The sequence below is a fragment of the Sceloporus undulatus genome, chromosome 2, assembly GCF_019175285.1.
Source record: "Sceloporus undulatus isolate JIND9_A2432 ecotype Alabama chromosome 2, SceUnd_v1.1, whole genome shotgun sequence".
In the NCBI taxonomy this organism is placed as follows: Eukaryota; Metazoa; Chordata; class Lepidosauria; order Squamata; family Phrynosomatidae; genus Sceloporus; species Sceloporus undulatus.
The window spans coordinates 193,514,612-193,541,755 of NC_056523.1; the positions used below are offsets into that span (position 1 = coordinate 193,514,612).

General features: G+C 42.2%; 1 protein-coding gene across 1 annotated transcript in view; it reads right to left on the minus strand.

The window, feature by feature from the left end:
* LOC121920513 (venom factor-like) overlaps nt 1–27,144 on the minus strand; it is an 87,493-nt gene that overhangs the window by 31,540 nt on the left and 28,809 nt on the right. The window contains exons 3-20 of the mRNA XM_042447651.1: nt 24,253–24,373; nt 22,441–22,556; nt 22,126–22,272; nt 20,638–20,850; nt 17,958–18,152; nt 17,512–17,673; nt 17,273–17,402; nt 15,582–15,656; nt 13,685–13,885; nt 11,375–11,486; nt 10,222–10,307; nt 9,915–10,054; nt 8,301–8,513; nt 7,608–7,671; nt 5,965–6,051; nt 5,016–5,219; nt 3,647–3,722; nt 1,072–1,234 (exon numbers count right to left, since the gene is read on the minus strand). Of these exons, the coding sequence (XP_042303585.1) occupies nt 1,072–1,234; nt 3,647–3,722; nt 5,016–5,219; nt 5,965–6,051; nt 7,608–7,671; nt 8,301–8,513; nt 9,915–10,054; nt 10,222–10,307; nt 11,375–11,486; nt 13,685–13,885; nt 15,582–15,656; nt 17,273–17,402; nt 17,512–17,673; nt 17,958–18,152; nt 20,638–20,850; nt 22,126–22,272; nt 22,441–22,556; nt 24,253–24,373 (2,505 nt within the window). The remainder of the gene's footprint in view (nt 1–1,071; nt 1,235–3,646; nt 3,723–5,015; nt 5,220–5,964; nt 6,052–7,607; nt 7,672–8,300; nt 8,514–9,914; nt 10,055–10,221; nt 10,308–11,374; nt 11,487–13,684; nt 13,886–15,581; nt 15,657–17,272; nt 17,403–17,511; nt 17,674–17,957; nt 18,153–20,637; nt 20,851–22,125; nt 22,273–22,440; nt 22,557–24,252; nt 24,374–27,144) is intronic.

Genomic DNA, 27,144 nt, shown 5'->3' on the forward strand with positions numbered 1-27,144 from the left:
TTGAGATTATTGCAATTCCTCCTGTGGTCCCATATACCAGTGACAATTGAGTTCCATCAGCAATGATAAAATAGTGGTGGTTCCAGCAGGATGGCTCCGAAAACTATCATTCAAAAGACATTGTGCAGCTATTTTGCCACTTCTTTTTAAATAAATTTCCCATGATAAGAACAATTCAGAAGAAACATTTTTTAAAAAACCACAGTAAGATTACAAATGGAAGACTATTTTGTTTGTATCACCTGAAAATCCCTTGAAAGAAGCCATGTGATTGCACCCGGTTAGATTAACTTCCCTCTTGCTAAAGCTCCCCATTTCTCTACAACTGGCTGTTTCCTCTGTCTCATCTCTTCCTACATTATTTGAGTACTCTTCTTTCTCTTCCACAGATCCTCCTCAATGTTATATTTTATAGAGTATCACTCTTAGTAAAAACTTGACTGCTCCCCAATGGGATACAGTCGTGTTGTGGGTTGCTGGTGGGTTCTATCAGGCTTAATTCTCTGCCGATTCCACCGGGCAATTGCAACCCAACTGCATCCCGTGTCCCAGGCATGCTTTGGAGGCCACTTTTCCATGCTTGCCATCTTGGAAAAATGGCCTCCAAAGCACGTCTGGGACCCAGGATGCAGCCAGGTTGCAATTGTCTGATGGAATTGGCGGTGAATTAAGTCTAATAATACTGAGCAGTAATCCGCAACCCAACTGTATCCCATTGGGGAACAGTCGGGTTTTTCGTAAATGTGATAATCTCCTTTAATTCTCCTCTTCTTCCTCTCTGTTATGAGTTTACCTACACCTGAAGCAGCCTCTTGCTTTATGGTGATTGGATCTACTTTTTCAAATCCCTTGAAACCTAGTTTATCATTACCTTCCTTGAACCTCTTTAGTTTTGCCTTCTCTTTGCCATTATAATCTGCTACTACTCCTATTACATTTCATTGCCTTTTGTTCACACATTATGTCACTCTGGTACAATACAATCAGTTACTTAATTCTTGTGTTATGTTCTACCTCTATCTATCTATCTATCTATCTATTTTCTGCAGAACTAGCAGAAGGAAAGCATACCACCATCTCTCCATGAATCACATAGGCATCTTCGATGAAAGTCCCATCTGACTTTTGCTTCTCTAGAACCAGCCACTTCACACCTCCACAGACAATGTCTACACTAATAGTAGATACAATCTTGGAAGCCATGGCAAAGACCTTCACTACATACGCTGTTAGCCTGCAAGAAAAAAACAGAATGCATCAGCTGAAGTATATCAAAAAGCCAGCCCTGCTCAGGGTTTACTGGGGGGTTTGCTGTTGACTGGAAATTACACCTTCAGAGCAATTGGTTGAAATGTTCACAAGTTCCCTTAGAAGTCAGATCCAAAGGGGGAACAAGATTAAAGATTAAAGCAAGCAAGATTGTTTTATTTTATTGGTCATGGAAATCACTAGTCTGAAGATGCCTCTTCATTGCCCTGCTAGCATGAGAGAAGCCTGAAAGAAAAGCCAGCATGAGGCCATAGTGGGGTGGATCAGAAATTGCATCTTGTTGGGGTGGGGCAAATTTCTGCCCCTGGGACTTTATTGGGCTGCACAAACAGCAAAAAAGAAATGGCCCTTCAAAAAAGCAATGACCAAAGAAAACCAGAGGCAGCCAAGCACATTTCCATACTACTCATATATAGTGCTATTATCCCACTTGAATTGCCGTGGATGTGTCCAGAGGCACTAGAGGAACTCCCAGCCTGAGAATTCTAAATATGCTTCCCTAAACCACAAATCCCAGGATTCCATAGGATTTATTTTTATTTTCTTTGTTTCCTTATTTTATATGCCACCCTTCTGCCAGAGTGGGATCTAATGGGACTCACAGAAGGAAACCAACCAAAATCCACCTATGCAATTTCAAAAACACTCAAAATTGTCACAGTTAAAACGCAAAAGTTTAAAAATAAATAATACACATAACCCAATAACAAAGGCTCCCTGGTGCAGTTACATATTAAAAGTTGCTTAAACAAAAAGATTTTTGCCTGAAAGCAAAAGGAGAACAGGGAAGGGGCCAGTGTAGCCTCCCATGGAAAGGCGTTCTGGAGGGTGGGAGCAGCCACAGAGATGCCCTCTCTTGTATCCTCACCGAACAAGACTGTGATGGTGGTGAGATCAAGAGAAAGCCTTTAACTGAATATCTTAAGAGTTCTTGCAGGTTCATAACGAGAGACGTGGTCTTTCAAATAGTCCGGGCCTAAGCTGTATAGGGCTTTATAGGTCAAGACTAACATTTTGAATCGTGCCCAGAAACAAATCAGTAGCCAGTGACATTGTTTCAACAAGGGACTTATCTGCTCCCTATAACTGGCCCCATCCAGTATTCTGGCCACCACATTTTGCACTTGCTGAAGTTTCCAAACAATTTCCAAAGGCATTCCCACATGGAGTGTGTTACAGTAGTCCAAATGGGATGTAATCAAGTCCCTGTAGACAGATCTGACATCTCAAGGAATAGGTGCATCTTGTGCATTAATTTTAGCTGTGCAAATGCACTCCTGGACACTGCTGAAATCTGGGCCTCTGGGATCAGAGATGACTCCAGGAGAACATCCAGGCTGTAAGCCTGAGATTTCAGGGGGAATGCACCTCCATCCTGCATTTGTTGTTGTTGTTGTTGTTGTGTGACCTCAAGTTGTTTCCAACTTACAGCAACCCAAGGCAATCTTATTATGGGGTTTTCTTGGCAAAATTTGTTCAGAGGAGGTTTGCCATTGTTTTCTCTAAAGTCTGAGAGCATATGACTTGTCCAAGGCCACCCAATGGGTTTCATGGCCAAGTGGGGATCAAATCCTGGTCTTCAGAGTCATGGAGTCCCTGTTTCTTGATCTGCTTTACAATTGACCAGGAGCACCTCTGTATTGTCTGGACTGACCATTCAAGTGAAATCAAAGTGTAGTGTGTAGTGTGGAAGTGACCTAGAATTCAATTTCTGGTTTTGAAAATCAGAGTTTGGTTGTTTTGTTGTTGTTTTTTAATGTTAAGCAGTGCAGGGGAAGCCTTCAAACTATTTAAAAGCTACCACATACAACCCTGGGGCTACACTTTCCTCTTGCTAGACTAGAGCCTCAGAGGAGAGTAAGAAACAGTGGGACTGAACATCTCAAAGAAAATTGGGATAAAATTGAGGACAATAACTACAACATCTTGACCAAATCCAGGGCTATGATTAACATTGTCATTTTCCTTTCTCCTGTACCAGTTTTAATACTTTTGCCTGATGAAGAAGCCAGTGAAGCTTCAAAAACTTGCAACATGTATAATATGCTTTTTGGCTGGTCTTATAAAGGTATCACTGGTTTGTGGATTCTTGATGATACTTTACTGGGATAAATTTAGTCAAATCTTTCACTGAGTAATTAAGAGAATTAAACATTTTAACTCCATTTTTTCCTTGGCTTATGCATGAGCCTCATTTACCTAAAGAAGAATCTCTCCATGAAAATAACAAGAAGGCTAATGGAACAAGAAATCAATTTGTGAGAATAAGTTAGAGCAAGAGAATGAAATTTTGCACAAGTCAATGTGATAAGAAAGAAAATATGCTGGCAGGCCCATCATAGATTTAAATGTCGTTTTGCAGCGGTATTGTTCGTACCAAGTGCTAGATGGACGGTCTATCCATGCAGCATAGGAATGATCTGTTTTTTTGTATGCCATCTGCTGGGCATAACCTGAAAATACAAGAGGAAGAGGAGTAAGAAAAGCCTATGGAGTACTAGTCCAGCATCTGCATTCAGACAGACAGAGCCATCAATAACACAAGTCCACCCCCCACACACCAAAAAAAAACCCTGTGCTTTCACTTTTTCTTATGCTACACTTTCACATTTGTGCTGCTTTTCTTTTATGTATTCACTTAGCTTCTGCTTCTCCTTTCTCTCAAGCATGCAACGCCTTATTTAGAAAAAAGGAGGGATATAAGGCTTTGTTAATTTCATTCTCATAGAATGCAGCATGTATTACTTTTGTCTTGCTGTGAGAAAGTCTTCACAAGCTGAGCAGTTTTCAAAGATTATTTGCAGTCCGGGACATATTCTGTACAAAATCCACATGTGGGTTTTGTGTCTGTTTCTTTGTTTGTTTGTTACATAGATCACAACTTTTCTGCACAGAAAACAACATTCCTGTGAAGATAATTTTTTTCTGTGCAGGAAATACTCTTTCCTGTGCTGAAAATGCTGTAGTTGGGCGCTTACTCTGAAAAAAAAATTCACATTTTTTAAAACACAAATCAACATTTTCTTCTGTTCTCCTGTATTAAAACCCCACATTCGGATTTTGCAAAGAGTGAAGCCTGAACTACAAAGACTCTTTTCAGTCCAGGATTCATCTTATCAGAGTTTCCTAACATTGAGAAGCCCATTTATGACAAGGTTTTGAATATTTTCAAATATTTTTTTCCATCTTAATATGACAACTGCATTTAATCAAATAGGCAGCACTTAATTTAGTGAATGAAGTGTGGCCTGTAGACCAAAAGGAACCCCAAACAGGTTTTTGTAGTCAGCTGCCCTTTGAATCCATTAATTCCCCCCAAATTCCTTCTCTTGGAAACCTGCAAGAGCTGTAGATTATAAATGGTGTACAGAGCCCTCCAAATCACTGAAATCAACTCAGAATTTAAAAAATAAAATAAAATAAAGCAAACAAATAGAAGTAGCTTTCCAGGTTTTGTTTTTATAAAGCTGCATTTCCAGGCTCAATGTGGCCTATGGGTGGTCCTAGGAGAGAGAATTGGCACCTGAAGTTGTTTACACACACACACACACACACACACACACACACACACCACAGCAAGAGAATCAGTCCTCTTATCTAGGTATAGACACAAGGACACACACATCCAAAATTTGAGATTGTCCAAAATTCAGCTAAACTCTGGATGAATCAATCTACAAACTACTTGAACAGAGCATTGCATTAGCTGGTGGAAGGACAAGTCCAGAGATGCTTGCTTGTTTTACCTTGCTCAATCTGTTTGATTGCCTCACTCCTGCGACCCACACCGACCTTCTCCCATTGTTCGGTGGTGTCAAGATAGAGGGTGGCGATAACTGAAGGTGTCATAGTGATCATGTTCTGCTCCCCACAGCCAGAAGGGGTTATGATGAGATGTTTCAGATTGCTTCCATCAATGGACTCTTCAACAATCTGAGCCACAGGGTCTCCTAACCACATGCACGCAAAAAAGAAAACCTCATGTTAGTTAGTTTTAAGATTAATTGTATTATTGTTATTGATGTATTTTATATGTATTTTATTATTGAGGGTATGGATTTTAACGGACTGTAATCCCACCTCAATCTACCTGGGAGAGGCGGGAATGAAATATAAATTAAAATTTTAGTAGTATTATATGTTAAACCCTGAGTGCAGAAAAGCTGATGAGAACTTGAGGTGGTGCTCTTAAAGGATGCTGAGTATCTACAGTGCCTTGCAGGACTATTTCTCCTCCCTCTCCTAGAACAAATCATTCAGGACACCAAAGCTGTATGTTAGCTTTAAGGCCTAATGTAAGAACAACTTCCTTGTGTATCTTATTGTGCAAGATAGGGCCACTGTGCCTTGGAAATCAGTAGCGGTGAGACTTCTGCATCATCAGGATGGAGATGCCCGGGCTTCAGCTGAGATTTAGCACCTTGGATCACTCCTTATATTTCAGAATTTTTATTAAATCCCAGAACCGAATCATCACTCATGCCACAGAAGTCACTAGATGCTACGGGTAGAAAAAGTTTTGCTGAACCTTATTTCATTGAGCCATCAGAGTAACCCTGGCTATAGGAGGGAAGTGCACTGGGTGGATCCTGTGAGTGAGGTGGGTTGAAGCAGTGGGTGTTTCCTGGAAGCAGTTTGGACCTCGTTCACTTCTACAACCCTAAAATTCTGTATTTTTAAAATCAAGCTCGTTGCCTTGGATGCTAATTTTGGTCTCGGTTTCCGTCCCAGGAACAATATCCACTAAAGGATTAGCTTTCACCAACTCTTCCTGGACTCCATCTGGAAGAGAGGAAAAAAAGTTAAGTAAAAGAGGAACGACAAAGAAATATAAGTTACTTCCACATTCAACCCTCTTAGTGCTACAACAGCATATGGAGAGGCACAGAGAAAGCTACTGCTCTCCCACTCTGTTTCCGTTTTCTTTCCTCATACAATAAGGCTTGGAGATGATTTACTGTCTCATTTTACTGTAACCACCAGCTACCACCTTGTAGAAGTAGTCCAATAATTTATTTTATTTGGTCATAAGATTTTTTTAAAGATGAATGAGAAGGATTTATTTAACAATCCAGGGGAAAGAGGAGAAGGAAGCAAGAGAAACCAAGCCACCAAACCCAAAGGACTCATACAGTTCAGTGCTTGCTATTCATAACATTCCACACACACCTTCCTCACTAGTTGGGATGGGAGCACAGTTCATGAAAGTACAGTAATTTCTTTTGGTCTACAGATCTTATAACACTGGTCTACAGTGTTATATGATCTGTATGAAGATTGGACAATTGCCAGCCCCACCAACGGCATCTCTTCTGCTTTTTACAGATTGCATGTGAATGCTCAGGCATCACTAAGAGGCACCAATCATCAATATTTACTGTGAGAACTCCTGCTTCTTTGCAAGCCTCAGTGCTGCCTATTTTTCTTTCCACTGTGGTGAAATGAAAAACCATGCTGAGTAGAACAGCCATAAAATGGACAAAGTAAAAACCAAAACCCTACACAACAGAGCTCCTGAGTTTTAAAGTTTGGCTTTAATTGATGTATAGTTCAGTAGCCTTAGAAAAAACTGGAAATCAGATCACACTCTTTGTCTGTCAGATCCAATATTCTACCTGCCAGCAATTCTCCAGATTGCCAGGCAAAGGTCTTTTCTCATTATTTGCTACCCCGTCATTTTAACTGAAGCAACTAGGCTCTCAACCCACAATCTTCTTCCTATAGTTACATGCCTTTGAGGAGTTGTCCATATGTTTTGTTTCGCAATGCGACTATGCAAATAATCTCAATCACGCATTCCTGATTTGTTGTTCACACAATCTTTTTAATGGGCCCACAATTGTGCATATCTCTGTGAATTCTGTTGCCCACGCATGTCAGTGCTGTGAGTACAGATGGAATTTATGATGTATTCAAAACATGTTCAACACATGCACAGTTTTATCCCAGGTCCAACTGCATCAGTTATTCACACAGTTGACAATGCGAATCCTTCAGTATACAAAGGGAGGGAGGGACTGGGATTGTATATTCTGATGTTTGTGGGGGTTTGGGGCAGCCCCCCTCCTAATGTAAAACATGTATGTTCAATTTGCATGTGAACAAGATAGATTCTACCCACATTCTACCAGGGTTATTTGATCATCTAGACAAGCCCTTAGTGCACACAACCATCTCCCTGAGCAGAAAGAATTCCCATCAGTATTTTATCTAGATGCACTCAGATCTGCTTTCTCAAGAAACAGGATGGATGAAAGGGTAAAGCAATAAAGAGGTCTTTACAGGACTCAAGAAAGAGTTTTAAAAGCACACACTGATGAAGAATGGTTTTCACTCACTTTTTCCTTTTACATCGGGTTCCAGTTGAATGACATTAGTAAGTATTCTCTGCATTCCTTCAGGCTGGTAAGGAAGAAAACACAAAGATCACTTTGAAAGGTTCAGCAGAAATAAAATTAGACAATCATGCAGCAAACAGAAATGGCAGCTTGGAAAAACATGACAGTGATATTTTCTTGAACAAACGCAGCATAGATCCGGAATATGTAGCAAAATATATTTGCCAAAAAATTCAGGTCAGCCCAGACATAATATACACGTAGGGTACGTCATTCCACCTAAGACTCCATAGCTGCTGGGATAAAATTGGCCTTAGGCTTCATCCCACACTGCAAAATTAATCCAGTTTGACAACACTTTAACTGCCTTGGCTCAATGCTATGGAAATTCTGGGAATCGTAGTTTGTGAGACATTTCACCCTCTGTGTTAGAGAGCTCTAATGCCACAACAAACAAGGAAAACCCAGGATTCCACAGCACTGAGTCATAGCAATTTAAAGTGATGCCAAACTGGATTATTTCTGTAGGTGGATCCTTAGTCATGCACCACTGCTGGATGTTTCCAAAGTTTCCACTCACACATCAATTTGATCAGCCCATGTGGAGATACTGGAGTGACACAAAGCTGATGTGCGCAGTAACAAGACTATTCCTTCTGTAGATTTTATTAGAGGGCCTAGTTTGATACCTACCACAACCCTCAGCTTCTTCTTCACACCATCCGCCATCATCACATTCCAGACAGCTGCTTTGACCTCAATGTCATGGAGTCCCAGTTGCAGTGGGACCAGTACAAATGGCACTGCAGTGGAGGACTGGTTTTTAATAATGATATCCTGACGGTAGCGTTGTTTGGCTGTGGAAGCGCTGCAGAAGGCTGGGTTGTGAATCAGCTCCACTCGCACCTGAGGACAAAGAGAGAAGAAACTGATCTTTAAAAGTTGCTTTGGCAATGTAAAAAATTCGGAACAAGGGAGAGGGCATTCCCCCCCCCCCTTGGAACAGCTCCACAATTCCTTTGCTTTCTTCTACAATCATCTACCTCATTTCTATTCTGGCCTTGACATAAGTTGTGTTTAGTCATATATCTATCGTATAGCTTTCCATTCACACATAATATCTAACATCTTTATTTGTGGTCAAGGCATTAGTTATTGTGATTCTTATATGCCTTCAAGCCAACTCTAACTCATGGTGACCCTCTCACAGAGTTTTATTGGAATTATTCAGAAGAGCTTTGCCACTGTCTTCCTTCTAAGCTGAGAGAGCATGACTTGTCCGAGGTCACCCATTGGGTTTTCATGGCTGAACAGGGATTTGAACCCTAGTCTCCCCACTGTCCTAGTCCTGGCTGTGGTACAGACATATTCATCACCAGTTCAAAGGCTGGATCAGCAAGTCAGCCCATGGTCTTGACCCTACTCTTGTAGGCCAGGCAGGTTGGGTTTAAGGACTTTTTGTTTGAAAAGGGACACAGACTGATGGTGGGGGTGGGAGTGTACAAACCTTTACTTAGTTCATTCCCATATGTGAGAAGAAAAACCTTTATGTTTTTTCCTCTCTGCTGGACAAGATGATGAGAACCTTTGTTTTCAGAGTCTCCTCATTTTAAGGACTTTTAGGACCACTGCCCTTACTTTTAGGATTTTTTTGCACAAATGATCATGTTTTTGCCAAAAACAAGTACATTTTGGCACAAACTATATTTATTTGCAAATCATTTTTTACGCAAATGACTATTACTGCTATATTGTTTTTAAAAGCAGAAGCACTGGATTGGTTGTTCACCTCTTTTTGATTAACAATCCTTTTCCCCCCTGTGTTTATGCCATGTTACAACTGAACTGCGTATAGTTGGATTGTGATATTTGGCAGAAAAGCTTGTTACAGGTAGTAACCAGTCTCTGTCTTATATCAAGTTATATCCAATTTTGAGGTGTGAGTTGGCTTACCTGCTCCAGTTGGAAGGTGGGGAAGTTCCTAAAGGCTGGGCTCACATAGGGGTGGCAGGAGTAGGTACCACCCAGCAGTTCACACTGCAGTGGGAATTATTATCTTTGCCATTCCCATCATTTAACCAAGAATCAGAATGGACTAGGTACTGTTTGGCAAATGGATCAACCCCTTCATGAGATCCAGTCCCTATGCAGAGTCAACACGTTGCAATGGGGCTGTAGCCAATAACATTGTGGCTTTTTCTCCCCAACAAAATGTTTCTGTTGTCTCTTTATTTTTACCTTCTCCCCTTTTCTGGCTTACTCTTTGCTGTTACTGCTATAAACCCTTGTCCAAAACCTAAAGCCTACCTTGATTGTTTGCATTCCATAGTTGTAGAGAACAGCCCGAATCTCCACCTGCTCATTCCTCACTACTGAGTAGGGCAGCTTTAGGTCAATGAAGAACTCCTTCATGACTGTTATTTCATAAGGGTCAGCCACACAGATCCCTGTAAGGAAGATCAATAGGGAAGGAAGCAGGTTGAGAATCAAAAGCAGTCATGTCATGCATCAAATCTCCTTAGAAGCATTTCTTAAGGGTTTGAAAGGCAGGCTTGTTGCAGCTTGTCATCACTTTCACAGTTGTCCATTCCCCTGACCATGTAGGATGCTTTACCTTTTGTTTCTGAAATGCTCACAGCCAACACCTCCCAGGTTGTGATGGAATCCTTCAGGTAAAAAGACACTGTCTTGGATGAGATCCTAAGTGCAAGAAGAAAGGTGCCATGTCATAATATTATGTAAAGTGAGATGCAGGTGTGCTAACTTCTATGTGGCTTGTTGTTCCTCTTTAATCTTTCTAACATCCAGGGCACCTTGTCTATGTCCTTATATGACAACTTTGTTTCATCCCTGCAAGTGGCACACACAACATATCAGAATAAGAATAAGCTTTCCTAGGCATCCCAAAAATGGAAAGGGATCTATGGCCTGTTACAGACAGCCAAAATAAAGCTGCTTCGGGTCTCTTTGGAGGTATGCTGCTTAAATGATGCATGGGTCCTAAGAGTCCAGAGGTCGCGCCAAATCCACACTCCATTCCTAAGCACTGGAGTGCAGCTTTGGTGCAGCTTTCAGATTCTTAGGATGCATGCATCATTTAAACAGCATACCTCCAAAGAGACCTGAAGCAGCTTTATTTTGGCAGTCTGTAACAGGCCTATATTTGAGGATGATGTATGTCTGTGTGCTGTTTCCAGAGGTGGCTGCACCCACAGCAGAACACCCTGTTCTGGTATAAGTCAAGAAAGACCTTCATCTGGCCAATTTATTGTCTCTAGAGCTCAGCAACTGTTAAGGGGACCAAGTTTTTTCTCCAAGGAAAATCTAGTTAAGTTGAATAGCAAATTTAATTTTTTATAAAACATTTATATAGAAATCCACCTTTTCCAGAGTCTGCTGCTCAGACCTTAGCTGGTTCCAGCTGGCAGGAACTAAAGGGCATTATCCCAACCCATCATCCCTACCTCCAGCTGCCAGTTTCTTTCTGTGTTGAGCAGTCAAAAAGGAAGGATAGACAGTTCCAGCATCAGAACTGAGTGAAAGTTTGTTCCTCGCATGGGAGGAACCATGAACTCAATTTAGGTTGTCTCCTTTCTCTTAGATGATTTAGGATGGAGAATTATGAAGCAACAATCTCACAAGCAAACAGTCAAAACTGATTAGGCAATCCTCTGTAAATTTTCTTAGCCACTTAAGAGGACAATTAAGTTTGTCTTCAGACTGAAAAGTAAGCTGCTGTAAAGACAGAAATATAGCAGACAACATACCCCTGAGCATTTGGACGTTCAGTCAGCACTTTGGTTTCCCACAACCAGCTCTCTGCAAATTCAGACCTGGAGACAATATCATCCTCATCCATGATAAACTCTTCATTATCACCTAGGAAAACACAAGACAGGTATGGTTGTGATTATCTTTAATACTGTGATTTATCTTTAAGAGGGGGAAATGCAAACTCAAAGGCTATGTTTTTTTTAGATGTTCTTGCTCAAAAGAAGAATAAAGATGTGGCCTGGAGGGTAGGGACAAGTGGACACCATCTCACCATGCTCTGATGGCTAACACTTATGATCCCTTATGGTGTTCATATTATCTGCCGCCACAAGACTGTTATGAAGGAACTGTAACAGAAGACTAAAAACATGATTACACACAAGTCCTGTTCTCACTGCAATTATGCAAATTAATGAAAACCCAAACATACCAGTTTGTGAGAAGCCATTATTGCATGTCTTCACAAGCATGTGACTGGGGCCACTGGGACCATCACACTTTCTCCTGGACTCCCACATGATCCTGCCCCCCTACCCTTGCCCCTATCACCATTGCCTTGGTTTACTTTTATTTATTTTTACTTTTGTAAATGGAATTCTGCAGTTCTGGTAATGCAATTTAACTTTTAAAAAAGAACTACCAAAAATAAAAGTGAATCAGGCTGCTTGGGAATAGTGAAGGAGACCGGACAAAGGGATATAAGGAGACTATGTCACCACATGACTCCAAATATTGCAACTGCTGCAGTAGCAATGGGGCTGTACAGACAAGCCCCAAGGGGGTGGCCTGCAGCAGCCTCTTTTCATGCTGGATTGGGGCCAGGGTAGCCTCACCAGAAGCCCTGCAGCCCCCAAATGGTGTTTTTGCGGACCACAGAAAAGCAGCAAAATGCCGCTTCTCCGTGGCCTGGAAAAGGGGTATCCTTGGGACTTTATGCCCCCGGACACCTTGGCCCTACAAAGGAGAGGGGCAGAGGAAAGGAGTCACCCCTTTCTCCTCTGGATCGTTGGTATGGCCGTGTTGCACAGGACACATCATGTATATGTGCCCCGTGTGGGCGGGGCTGCATAATCATGGTGGTGCCCACACATAGTAGGTTTAGGGAGTGTGCGTTTGCTGTGTGCTCCCTAACCCTACTATTGGCCCCATGACAGAGCTGTCTCGAGCCCATGTTTCACACAGGCAGAATCCTGTGATTGTGGCATGATTGGGAGCTATTGACAGGTGTCCCATATCAATGAAAAAGAACACCCTAACCACACTTGGCATGCACAGCAGCTATGGGTTGGAAGCAACATCGTATGATAAGTATTGCTAAAGGCATTATTATACTTTTATATAATCATGATTGAAAAGTCACGTGTAGTAATCTCCTAAGGTTCATAATGCATTTCTTCACTGCTGAGGAGATCCTGCCAACACAGTGGTTTCACTTTTTGACAAGGGTAGACCCATCTTTAGACAACATCCTTAGACAATGACTGTTCCTGAAGCACTGGTTCAATGTAATAGTTTTTATTTATTTTTTATTATTTTATGCCACCCTGAGCTTTAGTGACACAGATCAGATATAAATATTTTAATATGAAAATCAAACAATTGTATGATATAACTCTGCAGCAAGTTGACCCAGGGGCTTCTCAGATTCCTCAGAATGTTAAGATTGTCTAGAGCTGTGGTGGCAAACCTATGGCACCCATGCCGGAGGTGGCACTCAGAGCCCTCTCTGTGGGCACACACACCATCGTCCCAACACAGAGTTCACTAGAGTTTGTCAGTAGAAAGCTAAAGGAATGTGGCACTTTGTGATAAATAAGTGGGTTTGGGTTGTAGTTTGGGCACTCGGTCTCTAAAACATTCACCATCACTGGTCTAGAGTTTTATTAGCACAAATCTATGCTTGTATCAGTATTGTGAGAGACATAATGAATTTACTGGATTGTCAGTGCTATTATTTATCTCTTGAAAGCCAGAACTGCTATTGTAACTTTGCATTTGTAGGGGGGGGGGTTATTAAAAAGTGGCACCCCCTCCCTCAGTCTATTCCTCCACCTCCTCAGAATGTCTACAAACTCATTCCTCTACATGTCTTGACCAGGCATTAATCAAGATCATGTTCAATGCAAATTCTCCATCTTTATCCCCATTGGCTGATTCCATTTATATTTCATGGGAAGCAAATCACCATTTTAATTTATTTAATAATAATAATAATAATAATAATAATAATAATAATATATTTTACACACACACACACACACACACTGATAATTTTGCAAAGAAAAAAAGAAAGTTCTACTTGCTTCTTGCCAGATGCAGTTGATCTTCTCGTTGATTCGCATCCCGTATGCTTTTAATAAAGCGGCAACATTCAAGGAAAGCAGTTTTGCACTCGTTCTGATCATCTATGTATTCGGCACGCTTCTCACAGCTGTACCCCATAGGATTCTCAAACATGCCATCTTCACAGCACTTCCTTAGGGTCTTGTCTGCATACTGGGCCGCTGAAAAATACAACCTTCATGAAATATCAGAAAATATCCCCTCCTCCCTGACAATTCTTGGTATCATGCTTAAATAGAGATAAACCACTATCGACCCACAACTTGCTTGCTTTTTTTTTCCTAACCAGTTTCCAGAAACATATGGAAATAGTTTAACTCTTTGTTAAATTTTATATACTGTCAGCCTTGACTAACAGGTTATCCATTTGGGAATCAATCATTTCTTCCATCAGTCAATATCACATATTTCAGTTTAGTCCTAGGTACTAACAGGAGTATTCCTTTTCCTCCTCTCAGGACACTATAAGATTTTTAAACAAGCTAATTCCCTTCCCATCCATTTCCTTTTCCCTCCAATATCCTTAACATTGCCAAGGCTGTGGAAGTCACAGATCATGTGCCTTGTACTGCCATTTGGCCAAGAGGAATTAAAACTTGCTTTTTTATTTACAAATGCACAAACCGAGATGTCCTTTGTGTGAACATCTAAGGTGGTGTCTGCATGGACCAGGACATAGCCTGGAATATACTGGCCCAAGAGCTGCCCCAATTTTCCCCCATTTCCTGGGGACCTCCATTCCAATACTGGGCGGCTGTTTAAATGCACATTCTGCCACCCAGTGCCACCAGCACTGCCCCACATTGCTCACTCTGATGCCAGAAAAGGGCAGTCTGCATCAATCACATGGCTGGGCACCTTGTTCTGACCTCAAAATGAGCAAGGCATGGCAGTGCCAGGCAGCACCGCAGGATGTGCACGTGAACAGCCACCTAGTGTTAGGATACAAGGCTCTGGATCCTGGAAGATCCAGGAAGATCCAGAGTGTCTAAAAACTTATTTTACACTACTTTAAAAGGACTTGGCACTGAATAGGCTAGACATTGTCTTGACTCTTCATGCCAGAAAAAGGGATTGGGCCCGAAATTGCTGGCACTCCCTACCAAGAGGACAGAAAGGCCTCAGAATAAGTTACTCTTTGAAGGATTCTTGTTTTGCTTCCAACTCTCAGGCCCTGGGCAGCCTTCCAGCTTAAAAAAGGTACTATATTGGATTACGGCTCCTAGGACTGCATGTCAGCACACTGAGCCAGGATTGCATATCAGTCACTGGTGATGCATTCTGGGGAATTAGGGGAGTTGTAGTCTGACAAAGAAAGTTCCCCAAGTTCTGTAACTAGACCATCCAAGTTTGAAACGATAGGGAATGTGTCAGGCCACTGGTCCATCTAAGCCTGGTATTGTCCCCTCTTCCTGGCAGCTCCTACCCAAGGACTTAGATGCAGATCTTTCCCAACTTTGCAACTTGAGGTCCTTCTAAGTACTAGAATCTTAGAGTTGGAAGTCACCTCAAGGGACATCCAGTCCAACCCTCTGCCATGCAGGAAGACACAGTCAAAGCACCCTCAACAGCCTTAAAAGGAGACTCCGCCACACTCGAAAGGAGACTCACCATACTCCAAGGGAGTGTGTTCCACTTGACCTAGACCATTTGTCAGTGTCACCTAGGAGTATCATAGAGCAATGTCCTCATGCACTGAGTCAGTCTAGCCCAGTATCACCTACTCTGTTTGGCAGTGGATATTCAGTTAAAGGCTTATGGCTTAAGTATTTCTCCACTCTTTTGCACATTTTGCAACCTTATTCATCAAGACTCAAACATTCGTGTTCCCTGGGGTCATTGTCACTCGTCACATACCTTTGCTTGTTTTAGATTCAAGGAGCTGTATAGAGCGGCGACGTCTCCATCTTGCAACTTGGGGGCACTTTAAATCTGGAAGAAAACGGGGAAGGTAGTACGAAAACATTATTGCACTGACATGAAATAAGAAGTCAGTGCTAAATTCTACGATTCCATGCATCTTTCTGTAATCCTATGCAGGTTTACTGAGAGGAACAGGATTTATTCCTATGTCAGAGACAACAGGACCGCAACCTGAAGGCTTTTTGCATTCCATGTCCATTTGTCTTTAGAGTTTCTGAAAGCCTCAATTTCAACTCCAAAGCAGCTTACACTGGATGCTGTTTGGGGACAGAAACATGGCATCCATTGTAGAGGTATGTTTAACCCAACACTTCTCTGATCTAAATCACATCTAAATCAATTTTCTTAGAATGAAAATTTTCTTAGCCTTTGTTGATTTGTGTCATGCATTTGTATGCTAAGTAGTGAAGGATGCTGGGAGATCTGCTTGCCATCTCCAAGATCCTGCTCAACAGGCACTGCTAGGCACTCTAGAGTATACTTTTCAGACAATAAAGTGCAAAGTACTGAAAACTACAGACCATCTAGGCATGGCCCTGAAGTTAAATGTATTGTTTCTCAAAGCAATTCCTTTGCCCACGTTCAGAAATTAGAAACAGTTAGTTAGTTTGTGAGGCAAATTATTAACATTTTAAATAATGTTTAATATTTTAAATCAGATGTGGGCATAGTGTGGCCTACTCGCCCCTGCAAAAAAAAAAAGATGCTTCTGTGGCCCTCAGTGCTTCTAGAATCTCCAGACCAACCTTTTTCTGGCCAAAAAAAGTGAATTGTTGCTCCAGGTGCAACAATTTTAAACGATTCCAAGGCCTTTGAGTATTGGCTGACATTTTTAAAATGTGGATTTTTGAGATCCAGAATTGAATTTCAAGCCACATTGAGATTTTTTTCCCCTTTCTTTTTCTTTTCCAGTAGTCCATGGGTGTCCTAGTGGGTCCCAGGGCAAAAAGGTGGCCCGCAGAACAGCAATGTTGGCCATCCATTTTAAATAATGAATTAATACATTAAATAATAGAAGCTTGAAGTTGAGAGGGCCCTCATGGGCCATCAAGCACCCAGCGCAGGATCTCCAACTAGAGTATCTCTAGCAGAAGCTGTCCAGTCTCCTTTTGAAGACATACGGAGGAGGCCCACTACCTTGCTAAGCAAGCGGTTCCATAGCCAAATGTCTCTTACTGCCAAGAAGTTCCTTCTAAGGTTCAATAGAAATATACCACCTTGCAATCTCAAACCATTAGACCTTGTCCTGTCCTCTGAGGCAACAGAAAACAGGCCTTCCCCCTCTCTCTTTGACAGTCCTTGAGGTATTTAAAAAAGAGGGTGATTATGTCACCCCTCAGTCTTTTCTTCACCAAACTGAATGTGCCCAACTCCTTCACCCTCTCTTAATATATTTTGTTCTCCATACCTGCTCTCATCCTTGTTGCCCTTCTCTGGTCTCACTTGTCTATATATATATCTTAAAATGGGGCTCCCAGAACTGAATGCAGTACTCCAGATGAGGCCTGATTTCAATTATTAGTATTACTGGAAATGAATTAATTTCCCTGATGTCTAACATTTAAGATGATAAAATGAATTTTCAAACCACACATTCATGCATTCTGGACATGTCCCACTCCTACCTGATCTTTGTTTTGTGGAAAGTTTGTTGCTGGTCTCCAGGGCCAACCCAGCATCTTCAAACACCCCAATGTTGTTCCTACCGCTGCCAGCAGTACAGCCAATGTCACTCTTTTCTACCGTGTCCCAAACCTGGAACAGAGGAGAACCCAATGAAGCAACACACAGACAAAGTAAGTTCCAAATCAGGATAAACCTCAACAGCTTGGGGTGTCAAACACCAAGGAATACTGTACCTTACCTTAGTCTGAGTCAGCTTATACTTTCTGTTCAGGACATAGACAGCTTTGTCCACAGCCACAAGACCAACCCGAGCATTTGCATCCCCTTCCACTTTGATTTTCATTGGACGTCCTGGCTGGTGAATTCGATTGTCAGCCGCAGTTGCTCCTTTCACAACCAGCTGTTTGAGAAAGGCAACACAGACTGTTTGAAGAAAGTGCCATTTTCCTGTGATTAGCTTTTGAATAAGTTGCAAAGATGGTTTAGAAGTCCCCTGCCCATTTTGTTCTCTCAATGTTAAATAAGGTTACAAATGTACAATAACTCCTTCATTACACGTTGTTCAATCTACAATCCACAAGGGGAAAGGAGGAACTGTCCCAGAAAATAACAGAGTTTGGACACATCTAAGAGGGTGTCTTGCATGGACACTGATAAATAATATCAGCAGAAAGCATGACTTACCGTTCCCATGCAGGTATCCTTCACATCCACCCAGACAGAGTCGGCCACAATTTCATTGTTCCCCACATGATAGTAAGCCACAATACGAAAGGAAGGGATGAGATTTGGAGTGATAGGCAGAGACATGGTCACTAGATTCTGTCCGGCAGCCTTGGTTTGCTTCCCAGCCTTGTGTATCTTCCCTTTAGTCACGATCTGATGATAAACAAGAAGATTGGTTTAAATCAGTGGTTCTCAAACTATTTACCCTTGTGACCCCCCCCCCTTTAACATCTACATGAAGATGATCCTCCTTCCCCAACTCGGCATAAGGCAAATAAAAATACTTTGTTTGTTTAGTGTGTCTTTTATTGTTTGCTCATTTATGTAAGGAAGTAACATCATTCAAATTGGAAAGATTTTATTTAAATACTTGGCACATACTGTGTTTCCAAACTCTCATACACCAAGGACGTTATCACACAATGGAAACTGGAAGTATAATCCAGTGTCATCCTGAACGCATTCATGCGTATTCACATTCGCTGGCATTCCGAACACACTCCGAACACAATCACACATCAATCCATTCTTAGGTAGATTCGAGGAACTAGGGAATTTACAGATCCTATTCCCAGGCAACTTTGCATTCAATTTGGTGTTGTTTGGTGTGATGTGCATGTCTGTTGTGGCCCTGGTGTTCCCCCTCGTCACTTCCCATGATCCTCCGTTTTGTTTTGGCTTCCGGGGCTCCTAGATAGCCGGGAGGAAAAACAGCTGTTTTTGACAGGAAAGAGTGGGAGGAGGCTCCCCATTAGGGGCCCTGCAAGCTCTCTCTCTGCCCAAAACGATGGACTTGGGGCTTGCCCTGCTCCCTTGTGCCCCTTTTTGCCTTCCTTCCTTCCTTCCTTCCTTCCTCCAGGGCCAGGGGGCTTCCAAAAAAGTGAAAGAGTTCTTCTTCTTCTTCTTCCCTCATTCCTCCTCCTTGGGGGGAGGATGGAGTGGGGCAGTCTGGGGAATGGTGGTCTGTTTTCCTCCCCTCATGGGGCATCGCTCTGGACTCACAATAAACTCCAACTCCCAGAATTCCATAGCCTTGAAACACAAAGAGTTAAAGCAGTGCCAAACTGGGACATTTCTCCAGTGTAGGTGTAGCCTTAGTCGCCAGCTCTGGTTCCTGCACAGACTGTTCACCTTTTTGGTCCCCCTCCTTGGCAAATGGGGGCTCTTCCCCATTCTCCCTTCCCCCCCCCCCCCAATCAGAGCAACAGTCTGAGGAGTTGGGGAGGGAAGGTGACAGAGGCAAGCTCCCTTCATCCCAAGGGGGCTGGTTGGAACTGAGCCCCTCCCAGCTGGGATTCAAGGGTTGGGCTCCTCCACAAAGGTTCTCCCTCCCCCATGTTCCTCCCCTCCTCCTCTTCCTCTCTTGCCTGGGCCTTTCTTCTCCTTCCCTTTCATCCTTTAAGAGGCAATGAATGCACAAATAAAGTGCACTGCCCAAATAACGTGAAATAAGGGGTAATGAATGAACAAGTAATGTGAATTGTGGAATAATGTGGAATAAAGGGTAATGAATGAACAAATAACGTGAAACAAGGCAAAACCATGGGAACCAGAGGCAAGCCCCACCAGAAGTGTAAAAAGGTCATGATCCGATTCTGCCCTCACTGCGCATGTGCAAGGATGCTAATTCGAATTCTAGACTATGAAGGGTACGTAGTTATATGATACTTTCTTTTGCACTTGCACTACTTTGGCTTTGGGGTGGGTGCTGTGTTCTTCTGTGCATTTAATAACAATTCGTGTAATTGCGTTAAATTGTGTATTGGCCCCACTTTCTTTTCTTTCGAAACCGGGAGACATTCTTCCCATGTGATAACTCTCCCAATGTAACTTTCAGTCATGCTCTTTCATTCTTTCTTTCACTGACACATGCACTCATTTACTCTCTCACACACACAGGCCCACAGAAGCATTCATTGTCTTGTTTGCATGCAATGATGCACAAGTGCATAAAAGAGATGAAGAGTGTGACTTACTCCCAGTGTGCATGTGTGTGTGTGCGCGCGCGTGTGCATGTTGTTTGAAGCTGCAGAAGTGTCTCATCTGGGAACAGGGACAGTGACAGGACAAGTGAGGATACTAAAAGCAAATCTCAGGATTGGCCCTGCCAGAGGCCATGATCCAGTGAGCTTCCCCACTCGCCTCCTCCTTCAGGCAGAGGTGGCTGTTCAAGTGCCCTCCTTGCCTTTCTCCTTATTTTGCTATAGGTGTGTGTGTGTTCCTCCAAGTCTCGCACCCATGGTTGAGCTACTCCTGTGCTCCCCCCCCGTAGTCCCACAATTTGAGATTTAAATTTTAAACAATGGGATACTGACAAGAAGAAGATAAAAGCACTGGCTTCACACACATGCACCATAAGTGGAATAAAAATGTGTTTCACCTTTTCATAAAGGACTGTGACATACAAGAGTCTGCTTATTTAGGTCCTCAGAGGGGCCATACTGAAAAGCTACCCTCAGTCAAAAGCTTTAAAGAAGAGATGGGTTGCAGGGAATATTCCTGGATCCTACTTTCCCATGAGGACATGACACATAATGAGAGGTTTTCCTTACCTTCCTTGAAAACAAATGCAAAGTCAACAAGCAAACAAGAATATGACCCATGGATTTTCCATTTTGCCCAGGGCTACATCACTTACTATGTAGGTGAAATCTCCTTCCTGGTTCAGCACATTTTGATTGTTGCTTCTCACGTTGAAGTTGATAGGCAAGTCATCCCCAGCCTTGAGCTCAGTAGCTGTGATTGCTAAATGGAGATAGTTCCCAGATCCTCCCTGGGTTTGGTAGGCTGTTGCCACCATGGTCCTGGTTGCCTGGCGTTCAGCTGGGAGCTCCTCTTTTTTGGTTTTTACCTAAATGGAGTGAGAATGATTAACAAAATCTCAAAGAAACCACAGAAACCTTTAACTTAATCACGCAGCAATCCATAAGGAGCCACTGAAATAAGACATAATTGCCATGGGAAGAGAAAGTAGCTAGTTCCTCATACCCATGAGGATCTGTGAGATACCTCAGTTAGGTGACCATCACTAGGAAGAAAGAACTACGTTCTGTTATGAGAATAGCAGATAACTACCACATCAGAGCATATACCCTCAAACATAGTATGTGACAGTTGTGAGAAATGAAAGAAACAAGTAAAGAGAGCCAGAGGATAAAGAACCCTCTCTGAGGTCTGAAGCCCTTTGAAGATGGAAATGCTAGATAGTGAATTTAGAACATTCTGCATCAAGGCTGGGGATATTTTTTCATAAATGTTATAGTCCTCAGAGGTAATGGACTGCGTGGAGGATGAAACCAGTGCTAGTGGACAGAACTGCCCTTTTTCTCTCATTCTTTTCACCACTTCTCCTCCACCACTTTCTGCCACCCTCCTATCCTCCACAGAGTCAACCTTCTTCCTTCCTGCTCTTTGGCCTGTTGAGGAAAATGTCACTCTTGGCAAAGGTCTGAACTGATAATTTGCAGAAGGATTTTGAAATTCAGACTAGGGCAAGGGCTGCAAATAACAACAACAACAACAAAACATGCCTGTGAGAGAGACTTAGGGAGCTGAGTATATTTCGGCTGGAGAAAAAAGGGTTAACGTGTGATGTGATAGCCCTGTTTAAATAGTTGAAGGGATGTCATGCTGAAGATGGAGCAAGCTTGTTTTCTGCTGCTCCAGAGACTAGGTCCTGGAACAATGGATGCAAGCTGCAGGAAAAGAGATTCCATCTTGACATTAGGAGGAACTTCCTGACAGTAAGGGCTGTTTGACAGTGGAACACACTCCCTTGGAGGGTGGAGGTGTCTCCTTCCTTGGAGGTCTTTAAACAGAGGCTGGATGGCCATCTGTTGAGGGTGCTTTGATTCTGTGTTCCTGCTTGGCAAGTAGTTGGACTGGATGGCCCTTGAGGTCTCTTACAACTCTATGATTCTATTATTCTATAAATAAATGAAGCCACGTGAAAACACAGCCCTAGAACAGCCAATTGCCCACAAAGTATGCACTCTACCACCGAGAAACGGTTCCTACCCTAAAAGTGTGACAGTAATGAACAAGTTGGTTTTGTGTTTTGAAGATCAGGCAACTTGCCCCTCAACTACAAAGGACTACAGGTTTACATAAGCTCAGCATGACTTACGGTGATTCTTAGCTCATTGATGTTTGCTGGTGTGTTCAGGATCAGCTTGGCAGTCCCATCATTCTGGGTGGTGGCCTGAGCCTGAATGGGCTCTGATACCACAGGGACCTGAGTAGCTGGGGAGCCATCAGGGTTGGTGACGTATACCTGTGAAGAAATTCCAAAGAAGCAACTGAGAGTGGAGTGTAGAAGTCCTAGCTGAGACTAAATCACTGTTCTCAGGACATTTGCAAGATTTGGGCAATTTCTAGGGTTATTTGTGCACCTCGCTCTGGATTTAAGACAGCACTAGCAAGGCTGGAACTGGGCCATTACCATCAGTCCATAGGGCATCCCCGGCTTGAAGAACATTGGGGTTTTTGTGAAGTGGAGCTGATAGGGGGATGTCACGATGCTAATGCCTCCTTTCTCAGCCACCACCATGTCGCTTCCTGGAGAGAGAGGAGAAGGAAAGTAGATAAAAATACGAAACCAAGTTGTTAATAGGGCAGATAAATGTTGAGAGTGTACATGCAGTACATAAAACCTCCTGTCCTTAGAGAACATTTCCACATATGCTTGTCCATTGAAGAAGGCCTGTGGACTGAATTGACCATAGAAATGTACATCTCTTGAAGAAAAGGCCACAGAGATTAGACATATTAAGCCCATAATGATAGTGACTTATACAGAAAAGACTATTTAGCAAATTGCTGTTGGTAATACAGAAATGAAATTGTAAACAGCTGCCTGATAGGCAGTTCAATCGAGATTGTTCTGCTATGAAGCATTCCCAGGCACTGCATGACTATTATTTGTTATTTGATGTTTTTAATTTGTTGCTTGCTTTATTTTATTGAACCCTTCCTGTATTGTTATATATTATTTATATGGGTTTTGCTATTATTTCTTAGGATGTACACCATGGGCAGGTTTGCTTTTATGTATTTTATTGTTTGTATGTACAGCGCTGTGTAAATCTACAGCACTATATAAATAAAGCATCATCATCATCATCATCATCATCATCATCATCATCATCATCATGATATGTGTAAAGGACCACTGCACCACAGAATCCTTGTGCATTACAGGGGATTCTGAATGAAGAGTCAAGGATCAAATTAGACATCAAAGAGAAAGTGTACTCTGTGTGAGATACCCATGTTTCCTCCTACAATGGGATTTACTCAGAGAGATATGCCACCATATTCATATCATAATTAGAAATAAAGCTTGTGTTTACTTTCCAGTGACCAAATACAAACCCAAGCACATTAAATGCAAGATGTAAAGAAAATTGCTGGTTTGATGATTAAACATTTATCATTACTTTAGGGGGCACATCTGAAAAAAAATTGTGCTGAACATACAACTTTATTTGGCCCCTTGACGGTTTAGACTAGCTATCATCTCCTGATGAACTAATACATACACCTAATACTCTCTTTGCCAGTGAAGATCAGTAATGGTGAACAAGCTTTTCTATTACCTGTTTCCACTGAGGACTATCCAAAGGTACTAAAAATTTGTATTAATGGAGACTCTGTTTGCTCAGAAATTGCCATTTTATTTCATTATTTGGATAATATGCAATGTGTCCAGTTAAGCTTCCAATTATGTGCATACTCTCAGGCAAAGAACAAGTGAACACTTCTATGTACAGTGTTCGATATGTTCAAGGAGCCTTGTGAAGTACTGGATCGTGACCTGAGATGTGAAGGCCTGAGATGGACAATTTGGAAAAAAAAATAGGATAAAATGTTCCCCCCCCCCCAAAAAATGCTGAAAAATGGAAAATGGATTATGGAATATTTTCTTCTAGTGATCAATAAAACTTTTAAGACTAGGTGTTCACATATTTACTACCCAAAATCATTTCTAGGAACTAGATTAGAGTTCTTTACTTTAATTTCCTTCTCTGTTTGTTTGGTTTTTTTATGAGAATGAATGCATGAAGACAAGACTTGACCCAAATGTCTTCATCTGCTGGCTTAAAAGGAGAAAAGGCATAGATGTAGTTGACCCAAGAATTCAGAAGCTGAACTATCCTCACACAACATTGTGAATGACATCCACTAAGGCAAACTCCATCGTTCCCTCTATGAGCCATCTGCTAATTCACGGTGCTTTGAAGCCACAACTCACCGGACTCTGTCATCACTGTTACAGAGATGTAGAGAGAGTGTCCGACAAGCTCATTGGTGTTGCGAAATCGGGTCTGAAGCATGGCTTTTGTGAGTGCTGCCTCCCCTTCCCCATCAACAATCTAGAAAGGAGGAGAGAAGATGAAAAACAAATCAAAGTTGTCTACTCTTTCTCTTACCACCACTACTCCTGACTCTCATTCAGACACAAATATATGGGCCATCTTACTTGAATTCTCCTGAGTGAGTCTGGAATACTCTTTTTTTCATCATCAAGTTTCACTCCAAAGAGGACAAAGGCTACACCTTCTACTTTTTTCCCATAGAGGTACCTGGAAGAACACAGTGAAGCAAGACTTGATGTTTGTTCACATCTATCCTGTTGGTGTCTAACATGTAGGCAAGACATTTACATTTGACATCATACTGGGCCAGACAGGTAAGTGTAGTTGTCCTATTTTATTTTATTTTATATGCTGCCTTTCCCCCAGAAAAGGACCTAAAGTGGCTCACAGATAAAATTGGTTACAAACTTAACAATAAAAATGTTAAAATCATCTCATTAAAAGTGTAAAAAATTACATGAAAAAACACAAAAGTTAAAAAAACCCCACAAACAGAACACACACACACACACCCATATAAAAGTCTCCCTGAGAATGATTATGTATTAAATATTGTCTCCATTCATGTTGTCTCCATTCATTCAGGAACGTTTTTCTTGCACAACTAACTTTTTGGGATTGGGTTGGGAAAAGCAGGACTTTTGAGTAAAGCAAGGCAGGTGAGTAAAGTGAAGAGAGAATTTATGTTTCTTGACTATCTGGTCATGGCCTCAGGTCAGTTCGATTCCAAGCAAGTCACGTGATGGGGATTCAAGCAAAGCGGGGTAAGTGCACATTGTATTACCACACCGTAACATACTTTGAGGGTTCAGCGATTTGAATCAGCACCCTTGCGCATGCTCAGTGGGGCTCTGGACGCTGTCATCCTTCCCTGCCCCCTCTTTAGCTGTCATCCTTCATCGGACTGAAGGAGCAGTCAGGGGATGATGGGATAGGTGGCAGGGTGACAGAGAGGACGAGATAGGGATGCAGGAGCAGGCAGGGGATAATGGGATAGGTTGCAGGGGAACACTGGGTTCAGGATCAGGATGCAGGATACAGGAGCAGGCAGAGGATGATGGGATGGGTGGCAGGGTGGCAGAGGGGGCGAAATAGGGTGAAGGAAGAGGTGGAGGATGATGGAGCAAGATGCAGGGGGCCAAGGGGGCCGACATCGGAGTGATCTTCCACACCAGACCAATTCGAAGTGAAATCGAAGTGAGCTTCAATGCAAATTCTTTGAATTCACTTTTTTCTGAATTCATCAAAATGAGGAGTCACTTTGGAATCACTGCAGAAGCCCCACAGAAGGAGTTCCCATGGAAAGAAATCACATCTGATAACACATTCACGTTATGATGTGAATTCGCATCGTTGGACCCGCTGTCACATCGGAACTGAGCTGCAAAAGCTCTAAAAATCTCCGTCCTAGAGGGTGCAATTTCTGAGAACACTTTGGAACAGTTCTCAGAAATTGCGCTCTCTGGAACAGATGTAGGACGTGATTGGAATGCCCGGTGGCAGCAGCGGCATTCCCTTGTGCAGTAAGATGCATTCCTAGTCCCATCCCATTCCGTGCGCGCCCATGTGTGCCCCCATTTTGGAATGCAACAGGGTTTTTGGGCTATGTGGCCATATTTCTAGAAGATGTTTCACCAAGATGCCAGCCACAGATGCTGGCAAAACGTCAGGAAGAACTTTTCTAGAACATGGCCACATAGCCTGAACAACCCACAAAAAATCTTATAAATACATTGAACTTTATTATTTTCTTAATTGTTACATATTTTCCTTTATTCATATTTTATGTTGTATAACTTACTGCTATTGGTTATTATTTTAAAATATCCCAATAGCTGTGTTTAACATAGGAGAGTTGTACACTGAGGATATTGTTTTTTCCCTCACTTCCCTACCTGTTGATAAAATTTTGTGAGGGAGGAAGGACACTTGTATGACAAGAACATATCCTGGAATCATGCTACATGCAGATCAAGTGGCAAATTATTTTCTTTCAAACAGTCTTTCAGAACAGAATAATTGGATTATAAGCAGATATCAATGCACCCCATATTTTCTCACAGCTCCATATACACCCACCTTGCAGTGATAGACACTGTGAAATCTTCATTGGTATCAACATAATAAAACTTTTCCACTGGTTCAATGGTAACTTCAAAGCTTGGCAATACTGGAGTTGAAAAAAGAGGGAGAAAAGAAGGAGGCAAACATTCACGAAAGGAAAGAAGATAGTACAGTACTGTATGAGATTATATAGCATGGAACCTGGTTACATAAGCCATCTTGGAAGAATTTTGGCCCTTAAACATTGTAAATAAGGCCTTGTCTGCACTGGCTAGGATAATTCCAGGGCAACTCAGAGAATCTTGGCCTGGAGCTGCTCCAACCTGCCCCTGTTACCTGGCCCTCTGTTCCTGCGCAGGAGCAACTCTGCACACACATCCTCCTCAGCTGCCTGGCACATCCACTGTGGGTTGCTCCAGTGGCATCACTAAAGGGGTGCAGGGGATGTGGCCACACCAGGTGACACCCTAACGGGGAGTGACACCACTGCTCCTCCAACATCTGTGTTTTGCCAGAAATGGACTGTGGCATTCACCTGTGTCCCATTAAAATGCTGCAGAGATGGTGTGAAGGCACAGTGAGAGGAAAAAGGAAAGGCCCTGGGTTGTTTGGGGTTTTTTAAATAAATTTAAAATTTCAAAAAAATTAACACACAATGATATATGGGATTTACGATTTATGGGTAAGATTAGTCCAAAAACATG